This window comes from Hyla sarda, chromosome 9 (assembly GCF_029499605.1).
Source record: "Hyla sarda isolate aHylSar1 chromosome 9, aHylSar1.hap1, whole genome shotgun sequence".
NCBI classification, from domain to species: domain Eukaryota; kingdom Metazoa; phylum Chordata; class Amphibia; order Anura; family Hylidae; genus Hyla; species Hyla sarda.
Window position 1 is genome coordinate 92,060,906 of NC_079197.1, and position 26,211 is coordinate 92,087,116.

General features: G+C 43.7%; 1 protein-coding gene across 1 annotated transcript in view; it reads right to left on the minus strand.

The window, feature by feature from the left end:
- Positions 1-25,626, minus strand: part of THOC2 (THO complex subunit 2) — a 165,620-nt gene extending 139,994 nt beyond the window's left edge. The window contains exons 1-5 of the mRNA XM_056541081.1: positions 25,463-25,626; positions 10,900-10,955; positions 3,202-3,293; positions 2,825-2,876; positions 389-459 (exon numbers count right to left, since the gene is read on the minus strand). Of these exons, the coding sequence (XP_056397056.1) occupies positions 389-459; positions 2,825-2,876; positions 3,202-3,293; positions 10,900-10,955; positions 25,463-25,527 (336 nt within the window). The 5' untranslated portion in view covers positions 25,528-25,626. The remainder of the gene's footprint in view (positions 1-388; positions 460-2,824; positions 2,877-3,201; positions 3,294-10,899; positions 10,956-25,462) is intronic.
- Between the last annotated feature and the right edge of the window lie 585 nt (positions 25,627-26,211).

A 26,211-nucleotide genomic window follows, 5' to 3' on the forward strand; every position in this document is an offset into this window, starting at 1 on the left:
GGGGCTGGGGCGGTGCGGTGGGGGGGGGGGGGTGCGACGCGACTGAGAGGACTGAGAGCTGCCATTATGGTAGGAAATACTGACTTTTCCAGCTAGCAAAATTTGTGAACACAGGAGGTGTGTCAAAAGTACACAGGTATGTCTATAAGGCTGAGTTAGTGAAAGAAGATTTAATGACAGGTACACTTAAGAGTAAAGAGGGTTTTTCAGTTACATTTTATAACAGCAAAAACATAATTACTCTAAAAGCAAATAGACTGCAGAAAGGTCAATTGGGGGTGAACCTTAAATATTTATTAGCAAAATATATGTAAAAGTGACAACTGCATTAGTTAACCCTTGTAAAACATGCCAACAATGCTGCAACACAAAAGTAAAGCTATCTTACCAAACATGATAAGACCAACTGAGTAAAATGATCTCTCCTCCATTTCTCTTCTAAACAACTTGTTTCAATATCTATATAAAAAGGGCAATAACAATAATTAAAATAATGATAAAATAATAAAAAACATAGTATGTGTGGAAGGCTGGAGGCATTGTGTGTGTGTGTGTGTGTGTGTAGGAGTAGTCTGAAGATAGTGAGCGTGTGTAAGTGTGTGTGATGGGGGAGAGTTAGGTGGTCTGAAGGTAATGCTGAAAAAGTGCAAAGCCTAATATGTTTCTGTTGCAGGTTGAAGAATTGTGGATGGAATAAATCAGCATGATGGCCCAGGCCAAATAAAAGAAGAAGAAGAAAAAAAAAAAAAGAAAAAAAAGTCACTGGCTATAGCAGCAGTGTCATCTAAATGGTCACCAGATATTTTCTTTCATTAAAAGTTATTTGGTTGGAGTGTCCCACACAAACAAAAATAAAGAAATAAAAAAAATACCCCAGCAGAGGTGAGTGAAATAAGTGTAAGGGTCCCACCCCAAATTAGGCCACCTCCGTTTTAAACAAAAAATTGTGCTAAGCACTCATGCGAGTATAATGTAAAAAATATAGGGAATCAATTTTGAGACTTAATCCCTTAAAGGACCAAGACCATTTTGGCCTTAAGGACCAGGCCAATTTAATTTTTGCATTTTTGTTTTTTCCTCCTCGTCTTCAAAAAATCGTAACTCTTATATTTTCATCCACAGAGTAGTATGAGGGCTTGTTTTTTGTGTGACCAGTTGTCCTGCGTAATAACATCACTCACTTTATTTATAAAATGGCGCAACAAAAAAAATTCTATTTGTGTGGGCAAATTAAATAGAAAACCGCAATTTTGCTAAGTTTGGAAGGTTTCGTTTTCACGACGTACAATTTAAGGTAAAAATGACGTGTTCTTTATTCTGTGGGTCAATATGATTAAAATGATACCAATGATTATATACTTTTCTATTATTGTTGCGCTTAAAAAAAAAAAAAAATCGCAAACTTTTTAACCAAATTAGTATGTTTAAAATCCTTCTATTTTGACGACCTATAACTTTTTCAATTTTCCGTATAAGCGGCGGTATAAGGGCTCATTTTTTGCGCCATGATCAGTACTTTTATTGATACCACATTTGTGTTTATAAAACTTTTATTCATTTTTTTTATTGAATAAAATGTGACAAAAAAGTAGCAATTTTGTGTTTATTTTTACGTTCACGCCGTTTACCGTACGGGATCAATAACATTATAATTTTAATAGTTTGGACATTTACGCACGCGGCGATACCAAATATGTGTAATAATTTTTTATTTATTTTTATTTTTTTTTACACTTCATTGGGGTAAAATGGGAAAAAAGGACATTTTACATTTTTATTGGGGGAGGGGATTTTTCACATGTTTTTTTACTTTTTTTTTTTTACACTTTAATAGTCCCCATAGGGACTACTAGTTATAGCAATCATTTGATTGCTAATACTGTTCAGTGCTATGTATAGGACACAGCACTGATCACTATTATTGGTGATCTTCTGCTCTGGTCTGCTCGATCTCAGACCAGAGCAGAAGACCCCGGGAGACGGCCGGAGCCAGGTGAGGGGGACCTACGGCCGCCATGCTGGATGATCGGATCACCTCGGCAGTGCTGCGGGCGATCCGATCATCCATACAAAGTACAGCACTGCCGCAGATGCCGTGATCTGTATTGATCATGGCATCTGAGGGGTTAATGGAAGACATGTGATTGCGGATGTCGGCCATTATCGGCAGGTCCCCGGCTGCTGCTAGCAGCTGGAACCTGCCATGTATGACGAGAGCACCCGATGCTCGCGGTCATACACAGGACGTAAATGTACGTCCTGGTGCACGAAGTCCCGCAAAACCAGGACGTACATTTACGTCAGTGGTCGTTAAAGGGTGTAATCGGAGGGGAAAAATTTTTTCCCTAGCAACTAGCTCCAGAAAGTTAAACAGACTTGTAAATTACTCCTATTAAAAATCTTAATGCTATCAGTACTTCTCAGCTGGTAAAGTTGAGTTGTTCTTTTCTATCTGACCACAGTGCTCTCTGGTGACACCTCTGCGTCTCAGAAACTGTCCAAAGCAGGATAGGTTTGCTATGGGAATTTGCTGCTACTCTGGACAGTTCCTGAGATTGGTGTCAGAGAGCACTGTTGTCAGATAGAAAAGAACAAATTAACTTCAGCAGCTGATAAGTACTGGTAGGATTTCATTTTTTTTATAGAAGTAATTTACAAATCTGCCGATTCATATGGATTATAGAAAACTATATTTGATCTAGACAAACAAACACGTGGTTCCACTAAACAAAATGAATATTTTACAAAGATAATCACATGTTCCATTAAATTACATTTTTACATTAATTATAATATAGTGTAACATTTCTCCACCAAAACTTACCCAAAATACAAAACACATCTGCTAGTATTGAAGGCATGTCCTCCCTTAAATCCTGGTAATGGGGGGGGAAAATAAAATAAAAAATAAAGTTTTATGTATGTACTTATACAGTATATATAAATATACATGCTCACCATGACATAAAAATGAAAAATGAATCCTTGCCAATTTATTAAAAAAATCGGACCCCCATAGCGCCCCCCCCCCCCCCCACTGCGTTTGGGCCGTTAAAGCCTCTAGATATGATGTGGTATGCGCTGGAATACTTAATTTTTTTTTATAGAATTCTGATGTACACTGGAAGCAGAGACAAAAAAAATGTAGCATAAACTGAGCATTAATGCAGATGTGCAGAAGAAATCAAAACAAAGACTTACTATGATTTCTGACAGCATTCCGTAAGCTTGATCAGGCTTCAGACTTCCTTTAATTACGTGACAGGCCAGCTCATAAAGAACCTGCTGGATATCTAAAACAAATAGAAAACACATTAAAAAGGGGAATTCCAGGTTTATACATCTTATCCCCTATCCAAAGGATAGGGGATAAGATTTATGATCGCTGGGGACCCCCGTGATCTCGGTGCAGCCCCCGGGATTCTGAGCAGGGCGCTGCTTCCAAGACGGGGACTCGACGTCACGTCATGCCCCCTCCATTCATGTCTATGGGACGGGGCGTGGCAGCCGGTGTCTGCACCGTGATTGTGGGGATCCCCAGCGGTGGGCCCCCTGCAATCATACATCCTATCTTTGGATAGGTGATAAGATGTATTAACCAGGAAAACCCCTTTAAAGTTATTCAAAAAATGTATATATAACCATATGTTAAGATAATGCATAAAATGCTACAGAAAAGTTTAAGAGACATACAAATAAATAATTGTGAGCATAATCGTGTTTCAACTAACAATTGTAATAAAATAATAAATAAAAAGGCTCTGAGAACATGGATAGGTGGCTTTCTTTCATCTTTAGATCATTAGAAGAGCCAAGGGGCCAAGAAGTAAGCAACATCACCAACAACAAAAAATGAAAGCCTTGTTACCAGAAGCATTTCTCTTTTGTGCACTGGCAACCTGACTCCTCGGATTTGTTTAGTCTTTTTTTTTTTCTAAGTAAACCTGATTATAATATCCTACTCCTCGCCAATGGTATCTGCATCTTATGAACAAACACAAGCCCTAACAAAGTACATTCAATGAACCAGCAATCTAAGCACTATGATTAACCAACCATTACATGCAGCTTTTGGAGTAACAGTCGGCTGTATTCTCTACAGATTCATATCCAGGAAAAAACGTTTTTTATATCAACTGGCTCCAGAAAGTTACCGTATATACTCGAGTATAAGCCGAGTTTTTCAGCACGATTTTTCGTGCTGAAAACACCCCCCTCGGCTTATACTCGAGTGAACTCTCGACCCGCAGTGGTCTTCAACCTGCGGACCTCCAGAGGTTTCAAAACTACAACTCCCAGCAAGCCCGGGCAGCCATCGGCTTGCTGGGAGTTGTAGTTTTGAAACCTCCGGAGGTCCGCAGGTTGAAGACCACTGCGGCCTTCGACATCATCCAGCCCCCTCTCACCCCCCTTTAGTTCTGTACAGTACTCACCTCCGCTCGGCGCTGGTCCGGTGCTGCAGGACTGTCCGGAGAGGAGGTTGTCCGGTGGGATAGTGGTCCCGGGCTGCTATCTTCACCGGGGAGGCCTCTTCTAAGCGCTTCGGGCCCGGCCCCAGAATAGTCACGTTGCCTTGACAACGACGCAGAGGTACGTTCATTGCCAACGTACTTCTGCGTCATTGTCAAGGCAACGCCTCTATTCCGGGCCGGAAGCGCGGAGAAGAGGCGCCCCCAGTGAAGATAGCAGCCCGGAACCACTATCCCACCGGACGACCTACTCACCGGACAGTCCTGCAGCACTGGACCAGCGCCGAGCGGAGGTGAGTACAGAACTAAAGGGGGTGAGAGGGGGCTGGATGATGTCGAAGGCCGCAGTGGTCTTCAACCTGCGGACCTCCGGAGGTTTCAAAACTACAACTCCCAGCAAGCCCGGACAGCCGATGGCTGCCCGGGCTTGCTGGGAGTTGTAGTTTTGAAACCTCTGGAGGTCCGCAGGTTGAAGACCACTGAGGGCGGATGATGAGAAGAGGATGATGAAGGGGGGGGTGTGGGATGACGACAAGAGGATGATGAAGGGGGGGTGTGGGATGATGAAGGGGGGTGGGGATGATGACAAGGGGATGATGAAGGGGGGGGTGGGCTGATTACAAGGGGATGATGAAGGGGGGGGGGGATGAGGTGTGTGGGATGATGACAAGAGGATGATGAAGGGGGGGTGCGGATGATGACAAGGGGATGATGAAGGGGGGGGGGATGATTACAAGGGGATAATGAAGAGGGGTGGGGATGATAAGGGGATGATGACAGGTGATGATGATGAGGGTCTGGATGATGACAGGCGGTGATGATGATGAGGATGTTAATGACGGGTCTGGATGATGACAGGGGGGGATGATGTATTTCCCACCCTAGGCTTATACTCGAGTCAATAACTTTTCCTGGGATTTTGGGTTGAAATTAGGGGTCTCGGCTTATATTCGGGTCGGCTTATACTCGAGTATATACGGTAAACAGATTTGTAAATTACTTTATTAAAAAATCTTAATCCTTCCAATAGTTATTAGCTTCTGAAGTTTTCTGTCTAACTGCTCAATGACGATGTCACGTCCCAGGAGCTGTGCATGATGGCAGAATATCCCCATAGGAACTGCACAGCTCCCGGGACGTGACATCGTCATTGAGCAGTTAGGCAGAAAACTTCAGAAGTTAATAACTATTGGAAGGATTAAGATTTTTTAATAGAAGTAATTTACAAATCTGTTTAACTTTCCGGAGCTAGTTGATACATAAAAAAAAAAAAAAAGTTTTTTCCTGTAATACCCCCTTTAACCTTCAGAATTGAGTCACAAAGTCAATGCCATGATATGAAGCAGCTTCCATCACACAAGTCAAGTTATAATAGGTTTAAAAGGGAGAGTTTCATGATGACTTGACATCTATTCGTGTAAATCTCTACTCATTCTGGGCTAAGTAGTCAAGAGGTACAAAGTGATTGATGGCCATCTTTATATACACACTTATACAAAGAGCTGTCAATCACTGAGAAGGAACACCTACTTGACTACTATGCCCAAAATGAGCAGAATTACATGAAACAGAATGAGAACTCATCCTGAATTATATATCAGTTCTCTCTGCTCGTACTGCTCTAATATGATGCCTGAAGATTGAACTGTATTTTCTATGCAACCTAGTCCCTTTAATCACCACTGACCCTCTCAGTGAAGGATGGTTATAGCAGTGTCTGAATAAGTGAAGTCTTCACAAACTTCACATTCTGTCGGCCATTTTGTGCCTGTTCTTAGGATCCTACCGACCAGCTTGTTATCCATTATTTAGTGGATAAGTGATACCTTCTTCATATGGGAATGCCCCCTATACCCCCTTAAACGGCCTGACCTGTTCAGCAAAGTTCTTTGGCCCCACCCTTTTAGGGAATTCTAAAGAGCCTGTCCTAAAACACACAGATAAAGCAGAGATTTAAAGACAATGGGGGAGATTCATCAAAACCTATGAAAAGAGAGTGGTGCAGTGGCCCATAGCAACCAGATTGCTTCTTTCAATTTACACAAGCCTCTTTAAGCAATCTGATTAGTTGCTATAAGCAAGGGCACCATGCTCCCTCTACACAAGCTTGGATACATTTCCCACATAGATATTAGTCCAGGACCACCCTTGTGGTAGCCCCCTGCAGGGAAATTGAACATATACTACCAAGATTACAGCTGACAGCTAGTGGGGCCCATCAGGATAGGGCAGTGTTTTCCAAAAAGTGTGCCTCTGGCTGTAGTAAAACTACAATTCCCAGCATGCCAATGGCTGTCTGGGCATGCTGGGAGTTGTAGTTTTGCAACAGCTGGAGGCACACCGATTAGGAAACATTAGGATTGGGATTGTCCAAAGTGGAGAACCATATTATAATGCTTAAACTTTCCACCTAAAGACCCATATAAGGGCTTGTTTTTTGCGCCACCAATTTTACTTTGCAATGACATCAATAATGTCATCACAAATCTGTGTCATAACTAAAAAAATTATTTGTGGGGCAAAATTGAAAAAAAAAAAGCCATTTTGTAACTTTTGGGGGCTTTTAATTCAAGGCAGTGCACTTTTCGTAAAAATGACACAAAAAATATTTAATTTTTAGATCCGTACGATTAAAATAATACCCACCTTACATAGGTTTGCTTTTGTTTTACTTTTTAAAAAATTATAACTTTTTGTTTAGCATGTTTAAAATTGTCCTCTTTAGACCAATATAACTTCTTTTTCGGCATACAGGGCTGTATGATTAGACTTTGATAATTTCATTATACATTTTTTAGGGTGTACAAAGTGACCACAAACATGCAATTTTTTTATTTTGTTAAGTCTACGCCATTTACTGTGCGGTTAACGCAACATTACATTTTTATAGCTCGGACATTAATACATGTGGTGTTACCACATGTTTATTTTTGTTTATAATTTTATTTTTTTTATGGGAAAAGGGGAGGGGGGTAATTCAAACTTTTATTAAGGAAAGGGTTAAATCACTTTTTTGTAAACAGAATTTTATAGTCCCCATAGGGGACTATATCATGCAATCTTCAGATTGCATACACTGTTCAATGCTATGCTATAGCATTGATCAGTGTTATCTGTGCTCTGCTGGCAGGCTGGAGTATCAGATCATCAATCGGACGTCGAGGAGGCACGTAAGGACCCTTCTGCCATCCTCTCAGCTTATCAGCGGAATGTGTTTACCATTTTAGAAGCGGCAATCAACTTTGATCTGTGTCTAAGGGGTTAATGCCAGGCATCACAGTGATTGGTTATGTCCAGCATTAGCCACGGGTCCCAGCGGCAGATAGCCACCGGGACCACCCCGCTATGACCCACACTCAGCTCCTGAGTATGCATCATAGAAAGGGTGCGGGACAAGGGCGTACATCCTCAAGAGGTTAAAAGGAAAACAGTCAGTGTTACCCGCACTAACCTTTGGGTACAGGTGTGTAGTGCAGGTGACACTGATGATAACCATACTTACCTGATCCCATTCTGCGGTCCCACTGTCCCCCTATCTTTGGTTCTGGAGCCAGCTTGGGGCACTGGACGCTACAGAGGAAGCTAACGGGACAATGGGACCAGCGAACCGGACCACTTAAGTATGGTTGTTATCAGTGTCATCTGCACTACACAACTGTACCAAAATGTTTGTAAGGCTAAGGCTGGGTTCACACTACGGTTTGTAATTACGGTTCGCGTATACGGTTGGGAGGAGGGGTGGGCGGGGCTTAATCGCGGCAGCCGTATTCGGGAACCGTAGTTAATGTATGTCTATGAGCCGACCGGAGTGAACCGCAGCCTCCGGTCGGCTGCTTTTTCGGCCGTATGCGGTTTCCCAACCGCAGGCAAAAACGTGGTCGACGTTGAGTATTTTTTCCCCCGTTTACGTCATTCACCGTACGGGATATTTGTTTTATTTTAATAGTTCGGACAATTATGTATGCGATGATACCAAACATGTTTATTTTATTAGGTTTACATGTTTTATATGGAAAAGGGGGGGGGGGGGGGGGGGATTAGTCCATCTCGCACTTCTCATTTTGTCCAGGCTGCAAAAAATAAAAAATAAATAAAAAAAGAAAAACTCTCTCTTACCTGCCAATGAGCCCCTGGAGCTCCGGTACACTCTGATACAGGTGTTCGGTCGTCGGGCTGTTTGCTTTTTACTTCCTGTTAGCCCGGCACGTCACACGGAGCTTCAGCCTATCACCGGCTGCAGCGATGTCCCCCCTCGGCTGGTCATAGGCTGAAGCTCTGTGCCGGGCTAACAGGAAGTAAGAAGAATACAGCCTGGCGACCGAACACTTGTACCGGAGCTCCGGGGGCTCATTGGCAGGTAAGAGAATGTTGTTGTTTTTTTTGCAGCCCGGACAAAATAAGAAAAGTGCGAGACGGACTACTCCTTTAATACAGAATGGGTTAATGAGGTTTTTTTTTTTACTTTAAGAAGGAATCATTAGATTCCTCATACAGATCAATGCATTCCTATTGAAATACATTGATCTGTGTTCATTTGGTTAAGGCTCAATCAAATACAGATACAGGCAGCCATGCAATAAGAGGTAAGCCCCCATGCAATCGCGCTGCAAGGGGGGGGGGGGGTTCATTTAAAAGGGGTACTCTGGCCCTAATACATCTTATCCCATATCCAAAGGATAGGGGAAAAGATGTCTGATCGCAGGGGCAGTCACGTCCCCCTCCCATAGACATGCATTGAGAAGGCGTGGCATGACGTGACACAGGGTGGAGTAGTCACGATACTCCGGCTCCGTGGTCATCACGCTGCACACTCCAGCACTGCGGAGAGCTCGCAAAGGTGGGTGCTGAATGACAGATTGTGGGGGTCCCCAGTGGCAGGACCCCCTGCGATCAGATATCTTATCCCCTATCCTTTGGATAGGGGATAACATGTATTAGGGCTGGAGTAACCCTTTAAACGATCTTAAGGGCCGCAGCGATCACCGCATGGGGGCTATTATCGGCGGACCTCAGCTAATGAAATCAACTGGGCGCTGCTGGGTATAGAAACGGGCATGAGTCAGAAGCCCGCTCCATATTTACCGTATTTATCGGGGTATACCACGCACCGGCCTATAACACGCACCCTCATTTTACCAAGGATATTTGGGTAAAAAAAAGTTTTTTACCCAAATATCCATGGTAAAATGAGGGTGCGTGTGTGCGCGCGTGTATACCCCGATACACCCCCAGGAAAGGCAGGGGGAGAGAGGCCGTCGCTGCCCGCTTCTCTCCCCCTGCCTTCCCTGGGGTCTAGAGCCCTGCTGCCGGCCCTTCTCACCCCCTGGCTATCGGCGCCGCTGCCCGTTCTGTCCCCCTGACTATCGGTACCGGCGCCGATAGCCAGGGGGAGAGAAGGGGCAGCGGCACCCATTGCCGGCGCCGCTGCCCCGTTGCCTCCCCCCATCCCCGGTGGCATAATTACCTGCGTCGGGTCCGCGCTGCTGCAGGCCTTCGGCGTGCGTCCCCTGCGTCGTTGCTATGCACGGCGCGGCGCACTGACGTCATGCGCCGCGCCGTGCAGCGCATAGCAACGACGAAGGGGACGCACGCCAGAGGCCTGCAGCAGCGCGGACCCGACCCAGGTAATTATGCCACCGGGGATTGGGGGAGGCAACGGGGCAGCGGCGCCGGCAATGGGTGCCGCTGCCCCTTCTCTCCCCCTGGCTATCGGCGCCGGTACCGATAGTCAGGGGGACAGAACGGGCAGCGGCGCCGATAGCCAGGGGGTGAGAAGGGCCGGCAGCAGGGCTCTAGACCCCAGGGAAGGCAGGGGGAGAGAAGCAGGCAGCGACGGCCTCTCTCCCCCTGCCTTTTCTGGGGCGGTATCGGCGTATAACACGCACATAGACTTTAGGCTAAAAATTTTAGCCTAAAAAGTGCGTGTTATACGCCGATAAATACGGTATTTAATTTTTTAATACAAGCGGGTTGTCTGTGGCTCTGTTAGCCCAAAGCAGGGCTAAATGCTCAAAAAATTCACCTGCCCGGCACCCAGAACTGCATGTCCCAGGCGTCAGGCGATACGATTCCCACATTCCTGGTATTGCAGTATTTGTCTATAACAACCTTCAGATTCAAGCTTTTAATTTTATGACCATGCTACCGTTTGCTACAGGAAGCTCCTGCATTTTCCCCCTTCACTGGTTTTGATAAATCTGTTGTTTAATTATGTTTAATATTAGTAATACAAGGCCTTTTGTAAAGGAGTGTTGGAGCAGGTTGCTGCCTGTTATAGCAAGCAAAGCATCTAAATCCCCACTGTGCAGGCTGCAAAATTACACAGACTAGGTACTTAGAGTAAGAATGGTATCACTGGGAACATGTAGAGCCTAGAGAGCCTTGTGATTTACACTGTGCGGTCACAACATAACATTTATTTAACATTTACCTCTGAATGTCACATTTTCTTGTCCTTTCTCACTGAGGTTGCGACACAACTGCACACTGTAAAAATATGGCATTGTAAGTGTAGGTAAGCAAGAACCATGAACGCAGGTTTTCAGAATTCTTTTATAAATACAATACAATTACTAAACATTCAAATAAAAAGATAAAAAGGAAATCAGAAAGAACACAAACAAATTAAAGAAGTCAACCACCAGGAGCATGAACAATTCTAACAGTGTTTGTTATTTATATGTTTTTACCTATAATCATAATTGATGTTTTATAAAGATTTTAAGCATTCAGGCTATGTTCACCTGTTGCATTTTTACTGAAAATCTCCAAAATTGCTGTTAATTTTTTTTATTTATTTTTTTAATCGTCATGAATTTGCGGCAAAAACACAATGTGCGAACACAGCCTCAAGTGGTGTATAACCATTTTATATCCGATCCCAAAATAATAGTAGCAGCAGAATACAGATATAGTTGGGTGGGTAAGGCTATTTTCATGTGCTGGAATGTTCGCACGAAAAATCTCTGCGCGGACATTGCGAAAACTGCGGGCTTTGCAGTCTCATAGATGGCTACACATTCCATGCGGTGTCCTGAGAAATAATGAACAGGTTCATTCCTGCGGACACAGAAAATGAAATGTCCATGCTGGAAACATCTGGCACAGAAATTCCGCCATTTGTACAGCGCAGCAGAACCCCATTAAATTCTACAGGACTCTGCTGCAGCAGAATTTCCCTGCGGACATTCAAAGCAGAATTCTGCACTGAAATTCTGACCTGTGAACATGGCCTAAGTGATTAGGAGCTGCTAGGAGGGATCTGAGGGTGATGATGTAACCCAGGTCCGATCACTTCCTGAGACACACATCCATATAATTATCTGGTTTCCAATGTCCTAGCTACGGTAATAAAATATATGGATGCTGCAGAGGTGGAATAAAACAGATGGCAATGTAGGAATAAATAGTGATAGTGAGTGTGTATCACATTGTCCAAAAAAAAACTGAAATGCATCCTAAATTTTTGACATTTTGTTACATGGAGGAGTTGTACTTTATTTATGTGCTGTTCTTAGGTTCAATGCAATAGTGGTTAATTTATAATATAAATATAATAATTTTGTTAAAATGTAGAGGAAAACCTATTTAGGTCACTTTTTCCCCTTTTTACAACATGCACTGTGCATTATGAAATATTTTACACAATTGTAAAAAATGTTATAATGGAGATAACACAAATTAATGAATATATGTACTATGGTGTAACTACGACAAATTATTCAGTATAAAAAAAATTATTTAAAAACTTAATTTTAAGTTTATTTTACATTCTATATGTGAACACTTCATGTAGATTTTTATGCTACAATGTAACAGCATTTCTTTAAGCGCTCAGTCTTTCCAATAGGTCTGCCCAATATTGCCAATTATACTTTGATTCGGCCCTTAGCAAAATATTGCTATTACTGACACTGCCGGCCCCCACTGCTGCAACGGTTCAGACAGCAGCAGCTATGGCGGAGGCTCGGCTTCTCATGTACCAGTTGATATGCGGCGGCAGTAGTTCAGACAGTGACAATAACAGCATGTCTCATGTCCTGGATGATTGGTCCCGCGGCATGAGTCAGACTGTTGCTCGCTCCCTCCAGGCAGTGCCTAGCACCGGGAGGTAGGCTGGGTTCACACTACGTTTTTGCCATACTGTTTTCAATCCGTTTTTCTTATGGCAAAAAAATGGATGGAACAGTATGGAAAAAAGTAAACCGTATGCGTTTTTAAACAGTATACAGTTTTTAAAAGTGCATACAGTTCCCTCAGTTTTTATTTTAAAAAAAACCCATACGTTTTTGAAAATGTTGTCCTTTTTTAATGGGAGGGGTCTTGGGTGGGGACTTTAGGATTCAAATGCGCATGTGCAAAGTAAAAACTTATACATTTTAAACCGGAGACAAAATCGTGGTCAACCACGGTTTTGACTCCGGTTTAAAAACCGTACTGCAACCGCATACTTACTTTCTTTTTTCTTTTTCTTTAACAAGGACGTCAATGGGAAACGCACATGTATACGGTTCCATACGGGAAAAACGGATGTTTTTACTTTGCACATGCGCATTTGAATTCCATACTGTTCCATCCATTTTTTTGGACAAAATTTTCAAAAACGTATGGGTTTTTTTAAAAATAAAAACTGACTGAACTGTATGCACTTTTAAAAACAGTATACTGTTTAAAAAACGCATATGGTTAACTTTTTTCCATACTGTTCCATCCGTTTTTTTGCCATACGGTTTTCTTTAGAAAAACGGATTGAAAGCAGAATGGCAAAAATGTAGTGTGAACCCAGCCTTAGGCAATTCCTCCCAGCTCTTTATGGTGAAGTGAAGCCACAAGCAAGGGAGTAGCAGCTGGAGAGTGTGCAAACAAGGTACATGAAATGGGGAGGAGGAAAAAATTATACCTCCCCTTTTTTTATCCAAATCAATGAACAGGACATGAAGGGGAATGGGGGCTATATGAGGGGGAATGGCTTATATGAAAGGGATGCTACATGCGGGGCTATATAAAGTAGACTTGCTATATGAATTTCTTATAGCCCACTCCCCCTCACAACAATACCCCCTCCTATAGCCTATATTCCCCTTCATACAGCCATTGCCCAGCATACAGTCATTCCCCATCATATAGCCTATCCTGCCCCCTCATATGGTCGTTGCTCAGCATAGTCGTTCCCCCCTTCTATAGCCTAAATTGATCTGCATATAGCCGTTGCCTATAGCCTATATTCCACCTCATATAGCCATTTCCTATATTCCACCTCATATAGCCATCGCCTATAGCCTCTATTTCTCCTCATATAGCTGTTTCCCAGCATACAGTGCATTCACCCTCCTATAGCCTATATTCCTCCTCATATAGCTGTTGCCCAGCATACAGTGCATTCACCCTCCTATAGCCTATATTCCACCTCATATAGCCATTTCCTATATTCCACCTCATATAGCCATCGCCTATAGCCTATATTCCTCCTCATATAGCTGTTGCCCAGCATACAGTGCATTCACCCTCCTATAGCCTATATTCCTCCTCATATAGCTGTTGCCCAGCATACAGTGCATTCACCCTCCTATAGCCTATATTCCTCCTCATATAGCTGTTGCCCAGCATACAGTGCATTCACCCTCCTATAGCCTATATTCCCCCTCCTACAGCTGTTGTCGATCCTTCAGCCGTTCCCCTTATTTCACACAACCGTTCTTTTTCATATAGCCATTCATAACATGAAATGAGTGGAATGGCTATATGAAAAAGGAGGATTTCATCATTTGTTCGTTATATCGCAATCGCAATATTTACCTTCATAATCGCAATCGCATATTTTCCCCAGATTGTACAGCCCTACTTTCCAGTACATCCAAATCTCCATTGGTGATTGAAAGTTTGGGGTTGATTGACACGTGGATAACTTAAAAACTCTGGTGGAAAACTATTTTTTTAAATCAACTTGTAAATTACTGCTATTTAAAATCTTAATCCTTCCAGTACTTATCAGCTGCTGAATATTACAGAGGAAATTCTTTTTCTTTTTGGATTTCTTTTCTGTCTGTCCACAGTGCTCTCTGCTGAAACCTCTGTCCATGTCAGGAACTGTGCAGAGCTGGAGAAAATCCCCATAGCAAACATATGCTGCTCTGGACAGTTCCTAAAAAGGACATAGGTGTCAGCAGAGAGCACTGTGGACAGACAGAAAAGAAATCCAAAAATAAAAGAATTTCCTCTATACAGCAGCTAATAAGTACTGGAATAATTAAGATGTTTTAACAGAAGCAATTTACAAATCTGTTAAACTTTTTGGCACCAGTTGATTTTTAAAGAAAAAAAGTTTTCCACCGGAGTACCCCTTTAAGACTTACATTAGACTCATGGCTTCCATTAAACGGAACCTGTCATCAGTTTTATGATGACCAAACCCCGAGCAGCATACCACTGGTGCAGCAGACAGTGATGGCAGGACACTATGGATTATTTGGATACATTCAGAAGTTTCATAATTATAGATTACAAATGCTGCCAGGACCCAGGTAACAGGTCAGTAATTATTAAACTATGATAACTCTGAAACGCCCAAGTCTATCAGAGTAAACCAAACTGTGCGATGCCTGCACAGAGTTTACGCTGCCCGTGGTTTGAGCAGTATAAAACTGATGACTGTTTCATATAAAAGGAAAGCTGTCAGCATATTTGAGGGGATAATAGCAAGGGAAGGGCATGATAGACCCCAGGTGTTCTTTGCAGGAAGTGAACAACGTAAGTGCCAAAAATAAAACACTTAACCTTTTAAGGACGTGGGGCGTATGCATTCGCCCGTGGGAATTCCGGTCCCTGCCGCTAGCCGGTTGGGGACCGGACCAGGATGCCTGCTGAAATCATTCAGCAGGCATCCGGGCACATCGCGCCGAGGGGGGTCCTGAGACCCCCCCCCATGTCGGCGATCACAGAAAATCGCATGTCAATTCAGACATGCGATTTTCTGCTATTCCGAGCTTATCGGGTCTCTGGTGACCCGATCACCCGGAAAATAGGAATGATCGGAGCTGTCAGTGACAGTCCTGATCATCCTGAGGGATAGGAGAGAGGTCGCAGTGCTGCGATCTCCTCCTATCCACTGCCATTGGTCTGATTCTGACCAATGGCAGGGCAGGACAGTGGGAAACCCCCCGTTCTGCCCACCCCTGGATGTTGAGGGGAACATGGGGAGAAGATGGAGGCCGGTACCTGGAAGAGAAGATGCCTGGGGACCCCCGATCGTCGCTGGAGACTGCTGGATCCTGGCTCAGGTAGGTAAACTACAGGTGGGGGGGGGGATGGAAGTTTAAGTAAAGTGATCTTTACTGTGGCAACCACAAGGAAGGCCAAACTGCAACTCCCAGCATGCCCAGACAGCCTAAGGCTGTCTGGGCATGCTGGGAGTTGTAGTTTTGCAACATCTGGAGGGTCAGCTTGGAAACCACTGTTACAGTGGTGCCCAAACGGTAGCCCTCCAGATGTTGCCAAACTACAACTCTCAGCATGCCTAGACTGCCCAGGCATGCTGGGAGTTATAGTTCTGTAACATCTGTCCCTTCAGATTTTGCAATTTTCATGACATTTTTGAAAATTGCTGCTCTACTTTGAAGCCCTCTAAATTTTTTCAAAAAGCAAAAATATGTCAATTTTATGATGCCAACATAAAGTGGACATATTGTATTTGTGAATAAAAATAAAATGTATTTGGAATATCCATTTTCCTTACAAGTAGAGAGCTTCAAAGTTAGAAAAATGCAACATTTTCAACATTTTCATGAAATTTGGGGATTTTTCACCAAAAAAGGATGCAAGTAATGCCGAAAATTTACCACCAAAATAAAGTAGAATAGGTCACGAAAAAACTCTCGGAATCAGAATATTCGGTATAATAGTTTTCGAGTTATTAATTCGTAAAGAGACGGTGGTCAGAATTGCGAAAAAGGGCTCAGTCCTTAAGCTGAAAAAGGGCTGCGTCCTTAAGGGGTTAATCTGGGGCATGGGACATACCAATGAATAACAATGTCAGGGTAGAGACCAAACCCCAACTACTCATAGCTCTCTGCAGGAGTGATTAACAGGCAAAGGGGCTTTTATGTCACTCACAGCTAAAATATGCAGTACTGAGGAAAAATAGTTTCATTTCATTATATAAGTGAGACAGATCGGGGGAGATTGATCAGTAGATGTGTAGAGGAATAGTGGTGTAGTTGCCGATAGCAACCACATTGTTTCTTTCATTTTTCTGAGGCCTATTTTAGAAATGAAAGAAGCAATCTAATTGGTTGCTATGGTGCTTTATTTTCTAGAACTTTGTCACTAGCACTGTATGCCGACTAACGGTAGGTAGCCATGGAGAAGGAGAGACAGCCACTCCCCTAGCCCTCCTCTCTTCCAGTAAGGTAGCAATTCTGTCCCTGAGTGCAGGTTACATGTCCCACTGGGATGAGGCGAGCCCCCCATAGCTTGTTTATATTATTGGTGACCGGCTGGTGGTTGACCACTGTGCAGGGTTTGCTATTCTCTGCAGCCTCACAATCACACTACAAAGAACAGTACGCCCATGTATTGAAGGGCCGCCCTAGAATTACCTTTTTCATGAACAGATTATGGCCAGTCACATTACTCCTGACGTACTGTCCAGAAATGTCTGTGCTGCTTAGAGGCTAGGTCAGCCTTGGGAAACGTCTAATAGAAGGAAATCTACACTACCTATCAGCATCTTCTTGCTTTGTGAGAGAACAAAACTCTTAGTCACCATGGCAATCTGGTGCCTGGAATATGATCATCTTATTTAACCCCTTAATGGTGCGTTCATACGTACATTATCCTGCGCATATTTGATGCAGAGGATTTAAACCTGCAGATTGTATGGTGCAGATTTCAATGTAAATTAAATGACTGAACATAGCTTAAAATTTGCAGCTTCAAATCATGTCATTTAATTTACATTAAAATCTGCATCTTTAAATCCTGTGCAAATCTGCACAGTATACTGTATGTGTAAATCCAAGAACTTTTTTTCCCTTTTCACTTTTGCACTTTTGTTTTTTTTCCTCCTCACCTAATAGCAATAATGCTTTCAATTCTTGACCTACAGACCCATTTGAGGGCTTGTTTTTTGCGCCAACAATTATACTTTGAAAAGACATTACTTATTTTACCACAAAACAGTTAAAACAAAAATATATAAAATTTGTGGGGCACAACAGAAAAAAAATTTGCATCTTTTGGGGGCTTCCGTCGATACATACAAATTTATACAAGTTTTGTTTTATTTTAACAAACAAAATTAAATTTGAAACTTTTTGTACGAAAAGGAGTAGGCTTAAAGGAGTACTCCGGCACGCACTTTTTTTTCTTTTATCCCGTCCGGGCTGCAAAATAAAAGAAAACACACTTTCTCTTACCTACCAACGAGCCCCCGGTGCTCCGGTACAGGTGTTCGGTCCCCGGGCTGTATTCTTCTTACTTCCTGTTAGCCCGGCACGTCACACGGAGCTCCAGCCTATCACTGGCCGAGGCGGGACATCGCTGTGGCCGGTTATAGGCTGAAGCTCCGTGTGACGTGTCGGGCTAACAGGAAGTAAGAAGAATACAGCCCGGGGACCGAACACCTGTACCGGAGCTCCGGGGGCTCGTTGGTAGGTAAGAGAAGTGCGCGTCGGAGTACTCCTTTAACCCCTTAAGGACCCGGGCTTTTTCCGTTTTCTCATTTTCAATTTTTCCTCCTTAATTTAAAAAAATCATAACTCTTTAAAATTTTCACCTAAAATTCTATATGATGGCTTATTTTTTGCGTCACTAATTCTACTTTGTAATGACATTAGTCATTTTTACCCAAAAATCTACAGTGAAACTGGAAAAAAAAAAATCAATGTGCGACAAAATTGATGAAAAAACACTAAGTTTTGGGGGCTTCCCTTTTTACGCAGTACATTTTTCGTCAAAAATTATACGTTATCTTTATTCTGTAGGTCCATACGGTTAAAATAATACCCCACTTATATAGGTTTGATTTTGTATCACTTCAGAAAAAAATCATGAATACATGCAGGAAAATGTATACGTTTAAATTTTTCATATTCTGACCCCTATAACTTTTTTATTTTTCTGTGTTCCGGGCGCTATGAGGGCTCATTTTTTGCGCCGTGATTTCAAGTTTTTGTCAGTTCCATTTTTATTCTGATCAGACTTTTTGATCACTTTTTTGTGGTATAAAAAGTGATAAAAAATGCGCTATTTTGGACTTGGGAATTTTTTTGCACGTACGCCATTGAACATGCGGTTTAAAAAGCGGTATGTTTTTATAATTCGGACATTTCCGCACGCGGCGATACCACATATGTTTATTTTTATTTACACTGTGTTTTTTTATTCTTGGAAATGCCGGGTGATTCAAACTTTTATTAAGGGAAGGAATAATTGAAAGGGTTAATGATTTTTTTTACACTTTTCTTATGCATTATTATAGCTCCTATAGGGGCTATAACATTGCATGTACTGATCTTTTACACTGATTGATGCATCTCCATAGGAATGGATCAATCAGTGTTTTCGGCGATTGAATGCTCAAGCCTGGATCTCAGGCTTGAAGCATTCAATCGGCGATCTGACTGCAGGAAGGAAGTTAAGAGACCTTCCTCCTGTGCTACAGCTGTTCGGAAAGCCGATTATACCGCGGCGATCCCGAACAGCTCCCTGAGCTAACCGGCAACTTTCACTTTCGTTTTTAGCCGCGCGGCTCAGCTATTAGAGGCGGGTCCCGGCTTCATTATGACGGCGAGCCCGCCGCAATATGATGCGGGGTCACTGTGTGACCCCGCATTATATCGCAGGACTGGGACCCAGGACGTACCTGGGTCCTTAAAGGAGTAGTCCAGTGGTGACCCAGTGGTGAACAACTTATCCCCTATCCTAAGGATAGGGGATAAGTTTGAGATCGCGGGGGGTCCGACCGCTGGGGCCCCCTGCGATCTCCTGTACGGAGCCCCGACAGCCCGCGGGAAGGGGGCGTGTCGACCTCCGCATGAAGCGGCGGCCGACACGCCCCCTCAATACAACTCTATGGCAGAGCCGAAGCACTGCCTTCGGCAATCTCCGGCTCTGCCATTGAGATGTATTGAGGGGGCGTGTTGGCCGCCGCTTCGTGCGGGGGTCGACACCCGCTATTTGGCCGGAGAGCCTGGCCCCCGTACAGAGAGATCACAGGGGGCCCCAGCGGTCGGACCCCCCGCAATCTCAAACTTATCCCCAATCCTTAGGATAGGGGATACGTTTTTCACCACTGGACTACCCCTTTTAGAGGTTAAAGGGGTACTCTGGTGATTTTATTTTTTTTTTTTTTTAAATCAACTGGTGCCAGAAAGTTAAACAGATTTGTAAATTACTTTTATAAAAAAAATCATAATCCTTCTTGTACTTATTAGCTGCTGAATACTACAGCGGAAATGCTTTTCTTTTTGAATCACAGAACTGTCTGCTGACCTCACGAGCACAGTGCTCTCTGCTGACATCTCTGTCCATTTTATGAACTGTCCAGAACAGCATATGTTTGCTATGGGGATTTCCTTTTACCCTGGACAGTTCCTAAAAAAGACAGAGATGCCAGAAGAGAGCACTGTACACATGATGTCAGCAGACAGCTCTGTGTTTCAAAGGGAAAAGAATTTCCACTGTAGTATTCAGCAGCTAATAAGTACAGGAAGGATTAAAGGATTTTTTTAATAGAAGTAATTTACAAATCTGTTTAACTTTCTGGCACCAGTTGATTTAAAAAAAAAAAGTTTTTCACCAGAGTAACCCTTTAAAATTGTCCTCTCAGGGATGTTGAAATCCTATCGCCCGACGCCCGAGGCAAGTGGTTTTGGGCGCCGGGCAGGTGAATTTGTCAGATTTAGCCCTGTATCGGGCAAGCAGGGACAGAACGACTTCCCCCTTATTTTTCTTTAATGCCGGTGTGAGTTGTTCCATCTAAATTACTTTTTTTTTTTTTTATTAGTGGCTTCTGGCCACCTGCACTAAATTGCACCATCAAAATCCCGCCCCTTCATACTCGCCCGCCGACTAAGAGCCCCACAGATGCACAAACACTCCCGAACCAAAACTACAACTTCCAGCATGTTACACCATAAATTAAACTGTAGAACTATAAAGTGCAACATGCTGGGAGTTGTAGTTTTGGTTCGGGTCAGCTGCAGAGCCATAGGCTGCATCAGGGCATGCTGGGTGTTGTAGTTACTAACTGCAATTCCCAGTATTCCTTGACACAGCCTATGGCTCTGAAGCTGACACAAACCAAAACTACAACTCCCAACATGTTACACAATAACCTTAACTGTACTACTATACAGTGCAACATGCTGCAACACCCACACAACCATAGGCTGCATCAGGGCATGCTGGGAGTTGTAGTTATCTACTAACTAAATGCAACGTCCAGCATTTTCTGACACAAAATGCACCACACAAACTGGAGAAGCAGAACACCCTCCAGTAACAAATACGGTAAGTCCCTATTTAGACTGAAAAATTGTGATTAAATTTTTTTTTTTAAAGTGCGTATATATGTGAATAAGCTCCTTTCCTAATAAAAGTTTCCAATTTTCTTTAAATAAAAATAATGTACAAAAATAAACATGAGTGGTATCGCTGCATGTGGAAATGTCCAGACTATTAAAATATTATGTTAATTAAACCGTACGATGAACGGTGTAAATGTAAAAAAATAGTCCAGAATTGCTCATTTTTGGTCACTTTGGTCATTTTTTTATAAGGTGATCAAAAAGTTACATCTAGACTTTGCTGGGCTTGTCTCGGGTGTAAAAGGATCTACAGCTCTCCCACCGCTAATATCCTGGCATGCTGCGATCACCATGGCCGCTATTAAACCATTAGATCACCGCTGTCTAAGTTGACAGCAGTGTCTCAAGGGATCTTATATCCATCTCTGGTGGTCTAGTGGGGTGGATCAGACTATTTTGGTTAAAATTATTTTATCTACCAAGTTTGCCCTGTGCAGTAATGACAGAGGGGTTCCGCAGCTGAAATCATGGGGGTCCCCAGCAGCAGAACCACCGTGATCAGACATATTATCCAATATCCCTTGCATAGGGGATAAGATGTCTAGGGGCGGAGTACCCCTTTAAGCTGTTCCAGGTAAAACCCCCATAAAAGACAAAGGGATGCTACCTCTGCCTGGAGAAGAAAAAAAAAGTTTTATCTCCAGGGATGACAAGCCTTTTTTACCATAACTGTGAATTTATTGAACAATCTACCTAAGGGGCAGCTTATATCAAAAACTGTTGACTGCATAAAAACAGACTTTAGGACGCATTCACACCACGTTGTGTAACTCCGTTTGGATCATTGGACTGAATTGGGTCCAGCACAGATGTGCCTTTGAGCTTCGGCAGCTAGATCCGTGCCATGGAGGCACAAATAAAACATTGTGTGAATGCTCCTTTAACCCTTTTTGCACTTTCGTTTTTTTCCTCCTCACTTTTAAAAAATCATAACCCTTTCAATTTTGCACCTAAAAATCCATATGATGGCTTATTTTTTGCGCCAATTCTACTTTGTAATGACATCAGTCATTTTACCCAAAAATCTACAGTGAAAAAAAAAAAAATCATTGTGAGACAAAATTAAAGAAAAAAAACGCCCTTTTGTAATTTTGGGGGCTTCTGTTTCTACGCAGTAATTTTTCAGAAATAACACCTTATTATTCTGTAGGTCCATATGGTTAAAATGATATCCTACTTATATAGGTTGGATTTTGTCGTACTTCCGGAAAAAATTGTAACTACATGGAGGAAAATGTATACGTTTAAAATTGTCATCTTCTTACCCCTATAACTTTTATTTTACCATGTATGGGGCGGTATAAGGGCTAATTTTTAGCGCCGTGATCTGAAGTTTTTAGCGGTACCATTTATGTTTTGATCTGACATTTTGATCGCTTTTTATAAATTTTTTCAGTATATTTTTTTGCGCGCACGCCCTTGACCGTGCGGTTTAATTAACTACCGTATTTTTCGCCGTATAAGACGCACTTTTTCTTCCCCAAAACTGGGGGGGAAAAGTCGGTGCGTCTTATACGGCGAATACACCCCTATTGCAGCGGTCCCTGCGGCCATCAACGGCCGGGACCCGCGGCTAATACAGGACATCACCGATCGCGGTGATGCCCTGTATTAACCCTTCAGACGCGGCAATCAAAGCTGACCCATGCGTCTGAAGGGAAAGTGACACTAACCCGGCTGTTCGGGACCGCCGCAATTTCACCGCTGCCGTCCCGAACAGCCCGACTGAATAGCCGGGTTAGTGCTTACAGGACACCGGGAGGGACCTTACCTGCCTCCTCGGTGTCTTCTCCGTTCAGGGATCCCCTGTATGCCGGCGCTCTCCTTCCTCGTCATCATGTCATCGCGTACGTGCGTCGGCGTGCATAACGACGTGATGACAGCGACGGAGAGCGAGGATACCCAGCCAGCAGCAGAGACGTTCCGGAGCGACGGGGACACGGCGACAGCAATGGAGCGACATCCATGGCAGCGGTGACGGGTCCGGAGCAGCGGGGACACTTGAGTATTAAATCCTATGCAGTGGCCTTCAATCTGCGGACCTCCAGATATTGCAAAACTACAAGTCCCAGCATGCCCGGACTGCCAACGGCTGTCCGGGCATGCTGGGAGTTATAGTTTAGCAACATCTGGAGGTCCGCAGATTGAAGACCACTATTGGGTTAAATTCTTTAATTTTTTAGATTTTGCACCTAAAAATAGGGTGCGTCTTATACGCCAGTGCATCCTATAGGGTGAAAAATACGGTACATATTTTTACAATTCAGACATTTCCACACGCAGCGATACCACATGTTCATTTTTATTTACACTTTTTTTAAATGGGTCATACGACAGGGCTCCGTAATGAGAGAGCGCCATGCACATTTGAGGACTAAATTAGGGATTGCATAGGGGTGGACATAGGGGTAATCTACGCCAATGATTCCCAAACAGGGTGCCTCCAGCTGTTGATAACTTGTTGATAAACTCCCAACATGCATGGACAGTCAGTGGCTGTCCGGAAATGCTGTGAGTTGTGGTTTTGCAACAGCTGGAGGCTCCGTTTTGGTAACACTGCCGTACAATACATTTTTCATTTTTATTGGGGGGGGGGGGGGGGGGACGACGACAGTGTAAGGGGTGTATATGTAGTGTTTTACCCTTAATTATGTGTTAGTGTAGTGTTTTTAGGGTACAATCACACGGGAGGGGGTTTACGTTGAATCAATATGCCGCAGCTCAAACTTGAAGCAGGAAACTCACTGTAAACCCTGTACATTCACATTGGGGGGGGGGGCAAAGCTCCAGCTGTTGCAAAACTACAACTCCCAACATGCACTGACAGACAGTGCATGTTGGGAGTTGTACTTTTGCAACAGATTGAGACACACTGGTTGGAAAACCTTCGGTTAGTTTCTGTTACCTAACTCAGTATTATCCAACCAGTGTGCCTCCAGCTGTTGCAAAACTACAACTCCCAGCATGTACTGATCGTTGAAGGGCATGCTGAGAGATGTAGTTATGCACCAGCTGAAGGTACGCAACTACAACTCCCAGCATGCCGAGACAGCTGTTTGCACGTGCTGGGAGTTGTAGTTTTGCAAGATCTGAAGGGCCACAGTTTTGAGACCACCGCACAGTGATCTCCAAATTGTGGCCCTCCAGATGTTGCAAAACTACAAATCCCAGCATGCCCAGACAGCAAACAGCTGTCTGGGCATGCTGGTAGTTGTAGTTTTGCAACATCTGGGAGGGCTACAGTTTAGAGACCACTGTATAGTGGTCTCCAAACTGCAGCCCTCCAGATGTTACTAGGCAACAACTCACCGGCTTCCGGATGATCGCCGCACCTCATCGCTGCCGGTAAGTGACCTCTGGCGCCCTGGTGTGTGCGTGTGTGTGTCGGCATCTGTCTGCTGGGTCCCCTAAAATCTCCCAGAACAAGGCCAAGCAACTTCCTTGTAACACTGAGGACAAGTAAGTTGTTGGGCCCCATTCTGGAGATCACAAGGCTTCCAAGTGGTCGGAATTTTTTGGAAACGGGCTGTCAAGGGGTACTCAGGCAAAAAAGGTTGAGAACCACTGTTCCCAAACCTATCAGATCTACTTAGGGAGAACTCTGCCTGGGTTCACTTATTTCCAGTGCATCAGGCTCAGATTTTTGTGTAAAGACTTAAACTGGTACAAAAACATCTGTAGTCATCTCCCTTCTTTTTGCAATAAAAGTTTGAGAGCCCAGACAGAAAAGTGCAGCAAGACAAGTTCTCTTATGAAGAGACTACTCCGGCATTATAGAAGCTTGGGAAAGGAGAGGGACTTAATGTTAAACCAGCATATCTCCAGCTGTTGCAAAACTACAACTCCCAGCATGCCCAGACAGCCAAAGGCTGTCTGGGCATGCTGGGAGTTGTAGTTTTGCCACAGCTGGAGACACACTGTTTACTAAACACTGTGTTAAACCTTCACAAATGGATATATTTATTTCCTCACACTCGGCTGGTAACATTGTAAAGACACATACGCACAAAGCAGCCAATCAGATCTCAGCTTCTTGCTGTATACCCGCCCTGCAAAAACGAAAGCCGTAACCTGATTTGCTAGTGAGGGACAGCCGTTTACTCTGAAGTCACGTTATACCGGAGCGGAGGCCGGGGACACAAGATGGCCTCACTACAGCAGAGACTATAGGGACTGTCCGCCTATCCCTCTCCCCTCCATGACGCCTGTACCAGCAGCTTCTCTTCCGTCCCCTCCATCTTCCCGCCGTGTCCCCCTCCGGCCTTCCCCTTACTCTCACGTTCAGCGGCCTCCACCACGTACAGGCCGCCCGGCTGTCCCCCCTCTCCCGCCTAATCCTCCGCTCCCGTCACACATATACCGTCCACCTCCCCGCACGTAACCTTGGGCCCCGATACTCCTACTTACAAGTCATTTTTTCCTGTTTTTTCCCAGTTCTTCACCCAATCAGCAGGTAGTACTGCCGCCGCCATCTTCCCTCTATAGTACAGATAGCCCGGATGTTTAGCACATCACTGGAGGTCAAAGGGGAGGTGGGAGGAGAACGGGGCATGCTGGGAAATAGACATTCCCTGCCGCCCGCACCATTCGTGGAGACGCACGAGTAATGAAGTGTCGGGTGTGACTGGAGGCCGAGTACAATGTGGCGTTTACTGAATACCGCGGTGTAATGAATAACATGGGAGAGTAAGGCTAGGTTTCCACTTGTTTTTTTCTGTCAGTTTTTGGAATACTACCACTGCAGTTTTTGAGCCAAAGTCAGAAGTGGATCCATAAGGGAGAAGTATATGTCCACTTCTGTCTTTGGCTCAAAAACTGCAGTGGCAGTATTCCAAAAACTGACAGAAAAAACCAAGTGGAAAATTAGCCCAAATAATACAAGGGGAGAAAAAGAATACATGGGGGGGGGGGGGGGGGGGATAATAAATGGGGGAGAGTAAATAATACAACGGGGAAATAATAAATGGGGGAGATTAAATAATACAGGGGGGAATTATAAGTGGGGGGAGTAAATAAATGTGGGAGATTAAATAATACAGGGGGAATAATAAATGGGGGAGAGTAAATAATACAGGGGGGGAATAATAAATGGGGGAAGTAAATAATACACGGGGGAAATAATAAATGGGGGAGATTAAATAATACAGGGGGGATAA